A 6000-nucleotide genomic window follows, 5' to 3' on the forward strand; every position below is an offset into this window, starting at 1 on the left:
TCACCACCAGATGGACTTTGGATTTCCCAGCCTCAGAAACTGTAAGGAATAAATTTCATTTTTCTTTATAAATTACCCAGTTCGAAGTATTTTGCTATAAGCAAAACAAACAAACAAACAAACAAACAAAAAAAACGGACTAATACATATATCTCTCTGAAAAGTATTCAATTTGAGTATGCCATCTGTTTCTTGCTGTCAGCTTGAATGACTTATACAGCTCCTTACACTAGCACCCCATTTTAAAAAGGAAAATGAGAGCTAAAATAATTTTAAAAGTTATAAGCTAAAATATAACATATTGGATTTAAAAAAATACATTGAATATATACATCAGTAAACAAATACATATATTAGGATAAAAGTGAGTCATGAAAATACATTTAGTATGATGCCTCATATGCAGTAAGCACACCATCATATGTGCTTAATGTTATTAACATATTAGCAAACAAGGTAATGTATCTGAATTGTGTGTCTGAAAATGACCAACAAATGTTTTGTGCATTTGTTATAAGAAAGTTGGTGGTTACGGTACAGAGAATTTCTTAAGGGCAAAACTGCCAGTGGGAAGGACCTGAGGATTGAGATTCTCTATCAGAGAATCCAGGCTTTCATCATTTGACTCGAGGTTTTGGCATATCTCCAAAAAGGGAACTGTAGTGGTTTTAAAATATGTACAGAAATTTTTGGACACTCCTCTCCTCAAAAGGTAGTACAAAACTTGGGGGATTTTATAAACCATCATGTCATTAATGAATAGGGAAAGTTTTATTTCTTCCCTTTCAAACTGTATGCCTTTTATTTCCTTTTATTACCTTATTGTGCTGCCTAGGACTTCCAGTACTATGCTTAGTAAGAGCAGTGAGAGCAGACATTTTTGTAATGCTCTCAATCTTGGGGGGAAAGCATTCAGTCTTTTATGATTAAATATATTGTTAATTGTAGGTTTTATCGTGAATGCGTATTAAACTTTAACAGATACTTATTCTGCTCAGTTGATATAATTATGTGATTTTCTTCTTTAGTCTTTTAACGTGGTGGATTATTTTGATTGATTTTCAAATACTAAATCAGTTTTGCATCACCGCAATAAACCCCACTTGGTCATGGTGTATAATTCTTTATACAAATTGCTGAATTCTATTTGTTAATATTTTCTTAAGTTCTATCTTATCTAAATTCATGAAGGATATTGGTCTTTAGGGGTTTATTTGTACTGCCTTTGTCTGTTTTTCCTATTAAGGTAATAACTAGCCTCAAAACCTGAATTGAGAAATATTGCCTTTCCCTATATTTTCTGGAAGAGATTGCATAGAACTGACATTAATTCTTCTTTAAATGTTTGGTAGAATTCACCAGTAAAACCATCTGGAACTAGAGATTTTCAGGAATTTTAAGATTATGAATTCCATTTCTTTAGTAGTCTTAGGGCCATTCATATCACCTATTTCATATTGAATGATTGCTATAGTTCGTGCTTTTCAGGGAATTGGTCCATTTCATTTAAGTTGTCAGATTCATGCATATAAAGCTGTAGTATTCCTTTATCCTCCTTTGGATGTCTACTGGGTTTTTAATGTATCCCCTATTTCATTCCTGATATGGGTAATTTATATTTCCTCTCTCTGTTTTTCTTGTCACAGGTATCCTGCCAGGTAGAGATGAAATTCCTGGCTCTCTACTTGGCCTTCTCTGACTACCCGGCATGGACGGAGAGGTACCTTATCACAGCACCACAAAGGTGGAAGTCTAATTTCCAACTTAACCTTTGCTGATGGGGGTAGACTTGCAGTTTTTTCCATAATATTTGGCTGGAATAGAGTGGTCTTTTGGATAGAATGAGCAGGCTTTTGGAGGGGCGGGGGCGGGGGGTGTTGTTTTGTCTGCATTGGAGTTTCCAGGTCAGAGGGTTCTCCAGCATCCAGTCCAAGCTATATCAGGCAAAGGAAACCTAGTGAGTTCACTGCTGTGTCATTCCTCAGGTCCTGTGGTCCCTAGTTGGTTTGCCTTTTCCTTCCATCCTTTCAGAGTCTTCTTATGTTTGTATTATATGTGTATACTCATATAACATCCAGAGATTTTAGGTGTACTTAGTAAGATAAATTTTAAAAAATCTATTAATCTTGTCTGGAACTGGAAGTCTCACCACCTTGGATTTTGAAAGATATTTTTGTTGAGTGTAGAATTCTAGGTTGGCAGTATTTTATTTCACTACTTTAAAGATGTTATTACATTGTTTTCTTGCTTGAATTTTTTCAATATGAAATCTTTTCTCATTATTCTTTGTTTTACTGCATGTAATGTTTCTTTTCTCTGGTTGCTTTTAAGATTTTCTCCTTAACACTAGTTTTGAATATCATGTGCCTTGATGTAGTTTTCATGTTTCTTGTGCTTGGCACTCATTGAGTTTATGCAATCTGCGGTTTAGGGTTTTCATCAAAATTGGAAAAATTTTGGCCATTATTTCTCTAAATATTTTTTCTGTCCCCTGCTTCTCTCCTTTGGAGATTCCAGCTACACATATTAGACTGCTTGAAGTTGTCCCACAACTCACTGATGCTCTGTTGATTTTTAAAAATAATTATTCTTTTCCTTTTGTGTTTATTTTTGTATAGTTTCTATTCCTTTATCTTTGAGTTCACTCTAATCTCTTCTTCTGCAATGTCTAATATGACATTAATCCCATCCTAGTGTATTTTCCATGCCAGAAATTGCAGTTCTCATCTTTAGAAGTCTGATTTGGATTTTTAAAAACATATTCTATGTCTGTACTTCCCATTTTGAACATATAGAATACAGTTATAACAACCGCCTGAATGTCCTTATCTGCTAATTCTAATATTTGCATCACTTCTGGGCCAGTTTTGATTGATTATTTCTTCAAGATGGGTCATAATTTCCTTCTTCTTTGAATACCTTTTAAGTTTTGACTGAATGCCAGACAGTGTGAATTTTACCTAATTGGGTGCTGGATATTTTTGTTTCTATAAATATTCTTAAACTCTGTTCTGGGATGTAGTTAAGTTACCTGGAATCAGTTTGATCCTTTAGATTTTGTGTTTATGTTAGATAGTCCTGAGCAGCACTAAGTCTTGGGCTATTTATGCCCTATACTACTGAAGCAAGACCTCTTGAGTACTCTGCCCAATGTACCATGAATTATGAAGTTTCCAGTTTGGCTGATGTGAACAGGTGCTATTCCTGTTGTGAGTGCCAGGTACTGTTGCCTCTCATCCTTTCAGGCGGTTCCTTCTTTGGTCTTGGGTATTTTAACCACATGTACACACTGATCAATTCTCTGCTGAATCCTCAAGGGGGATCCTCTTAAGGTATTCAGAGTTTTGTATGTAGCTTTCTCCTTTCCTCTATGTACATCTCTTTCTTCTGTAGCTGCCTTGGGTTTCCTTCAAGTCCTAGATTCATTTCCTCAGCTCAGGGAGAGCACTGGGCCCCACCTAGGTTCTCCCTTTCTGCACTGTGGCTTGGAAACTTTCTTAAGGGAGTAAACTGGGATAATCCCATGTCTTAACCTCATTTGCTTCCTGTCTCTCAGCAATCTTTATCCTTTGCTGCCTGATTTCCAGCATCTTGAAAAATGTTTTTCACATGTTTTGTCCAGTTTTTTGGTTATTTCAGGTAAGAGGGTAAATCAGGTCCCTGTTACTCTATCTATGGTGGAACAGTGACTTGCTTCCAATGAATAGAATGTGGAAGAAGTGACAGTGTGCTACTTTTGAGCCTAGAACATAAAAGGTATTTTGGCTTCCTCTTTGCTCTCCCTCTCTTTTGGATCAGTTGCTCTGGGAGAAGCCACCACAGAATGAGGACATTCAAGCATCACTGTGGAGAGATCCAAGTGGTGAGGAAATAAGAACTCCTGTCAATAGCCATGTGAATATGCCATCTTGGAAATGAACCCTCCATTCTCAGTCAAGTTTTCAGATGATCACAACCCTGGTTGACATCTTGACTATAACCTTATGAGGGATCCAAGCCTCAACCACTTACCTAAGCTGCTTATGAATTCCTGACTCAAGTAACTATGGGATAACAAATGTTTACTGTTTTCAGCCACTGTGTTTTAGGATAATTTGTTATACAGCAATAGACAATGAATAGAGGAAGCAAGTTCTACTCAAGCTGTAGAAGGGATCAGTTGAATTCCTTAATTTGACCCATTTCTCATCCCAGAATCACCACACTTAGTATTTGGAGCATTTATACTCAAAACTTTCCTTATATGACTCTTTTCAAGAAGTAAGTATATAGCTGCTGTGAGTCTAAGGTGCTGTTAAAACAACCAAGGTATGTTATATTCTTATAATGTTCTAAACCAAGAAGTGTAAAGCAATGTATATTATTTTCATTCTTTATAGTATCAACAGAGATGTTATCTTTCCACTTTCAATGAGGAAAACTAAGACATTAATAAAAAAAGAGTAGAATCCAGTCAGACAGCACATTAATAATTCAGGAATGGATTTATGAAATTTTCTCCTGTGGAAATCTTAAATAACAGGATTTATATCAATTTAATAAGATACGTTAGCAGCAAGATTGCCTCAAGGAAGGAGATGCATAGAATCCCTAGACATCTTTCTCATCTCTGTGATTCTGAAAGTTATGTAAGGGAGAGAGGGAAGATTTGAATTTTGAGCAGGAGGATGGATAGTTCTCTCTGTGTATGGGAGCTTTGTAAAAACATTATCCCTGGCCCAGCCACTGCCTTCTAACACCCTAGGGGGAGTTTCACCTGGGTCCTATGTGGAATGTAGAGAAAATATTTTCATGTTTTTGCAGTTAAGGCTTTCTAAGCAGAGAAAACTGGTACTTGGGTTAAAGGACAACTCTTGGAAGTTGAAGGGTGATTGAATAGCCAGAGATCTCTGAAGAGATTTAGCGACTTACTTTCTCATTTGTTTACATTTCAAAGGGAATGAAAGGAGTCAGTTGTTTACATTTCAAAGAATTTTAAATGCCAAGGTTTCTCTCCCTTTCTCAGGAGTGGAGGGGAATAGGTATAGCATATTTAAACTCCCAGATTAATAATTTTGGGGTTTCTCTTCTGCAGTACAAACCCTCATATATGCAGGATGACATCTGGCTTTCATGGTGTCACCTGTGGGCTACTGGGTGTGGGGAACCAGTGTAGTTACTGCTGTAAGTAATAATAACTGTGATCTCTAATTCAGAAACCTCATATTTGCTCTCAGGATAAAATAAATAAATACAGATCTACTCACCACAAAAGGGAGGATGCACTCGTGCTGATTTTGTACCATGTATAAGCTGAATAGGGACATACGGCTGGGGCCCATCAAGCTGCAGGCTAGAGAGAAAAAGTTCTGCAGAGCATCACAGAGGTTGGAGCAGATGTCAGCCCAGGAGGGCAGAGCAATATGCACAATGAGAAGCTGCGGAGGTGGCTGGTAAATCTGAGTGAGAGTGGAGGGCCCTTTACCAGTAGTTCGTCCACGATGCATGGCAGCCAAACCAGAGGTGGAACTGCAGTCACTACCTGGATATTCTCTACACCTATAGGGAAGGAAAGAGAAACCGTTGGATTTTATAAAACTGAATTATCTGCTCTGTTGAAACGGAGAACACAGGTCAAGTTGACTCAGTCCAGAAAAGAGTCAGATTGGGTATTAAATCAAGCTTGCCTAGGCTATCCCATGTTAACAACTCCCAAGGGATCTAGATGTTTGCCTATAATGTAAGAGATGATGAGTGGAACTAGTCAAAAAGTTACACAAGTCACACTTTAGTCTCAAAGCAAGCTATCTGCCCTCAAAAAGTGTTTCTTTAGGACTGAGCCCGTGGCTCACTCGGGAGAGTGTGGCGCTGGGAGCGCCGAGGCCGCGGGTTCAGATCCCATATAGGGATGGCCGGTTTGCTCACTGGGTGAGCGTGGTGCTGACAACACCAAGTCAAGGGTTAAGATCCCCTTACCGGTCATCTTTTTAAAAAAAAAAAAAAAAAAAAAAGTGTTTCTTT

At 37.7% G+C, this 6000-nt stretch overlaps 1 protein-coding gene across 1 annotated transcript in view; it reads right to left on the minus strand.

The window, feature by feature from the left end:
• The window catches only part of M1AP (meiosis 1 associated protein), an 85810-nt gene extending 80324 nt beyond the window's left edge, over positions 1–5486 (minus strand). Inside the window, exon 1 of the mRNA XM_063077789.1 lies at positions 5247–5486. Coding sequence (XP_062933859.1) covers positions 5247–5486 — 240 coding nt within the window. The remainder of the gene's footprint in view (positions 1–5246) is intronic.
• Between the last annotated feature and the right edge of the window lie 514 nt (positions 5487–6000).

This window comes from Cynocephalus volans, chromosome 14 (assembly GCF_027409185.1).
Source record: "Cynocephalus volans isolate mCynVol1 chromosome 14, mCynVol1.pri, whole genome shotgun sequence".
Lineage (NCBI taxonomy): Eukaryota > Metazoa > Chordata > Mammalia > Dermoptera > Cynocephalidae > Cynocephalus > Cynocephalus volans.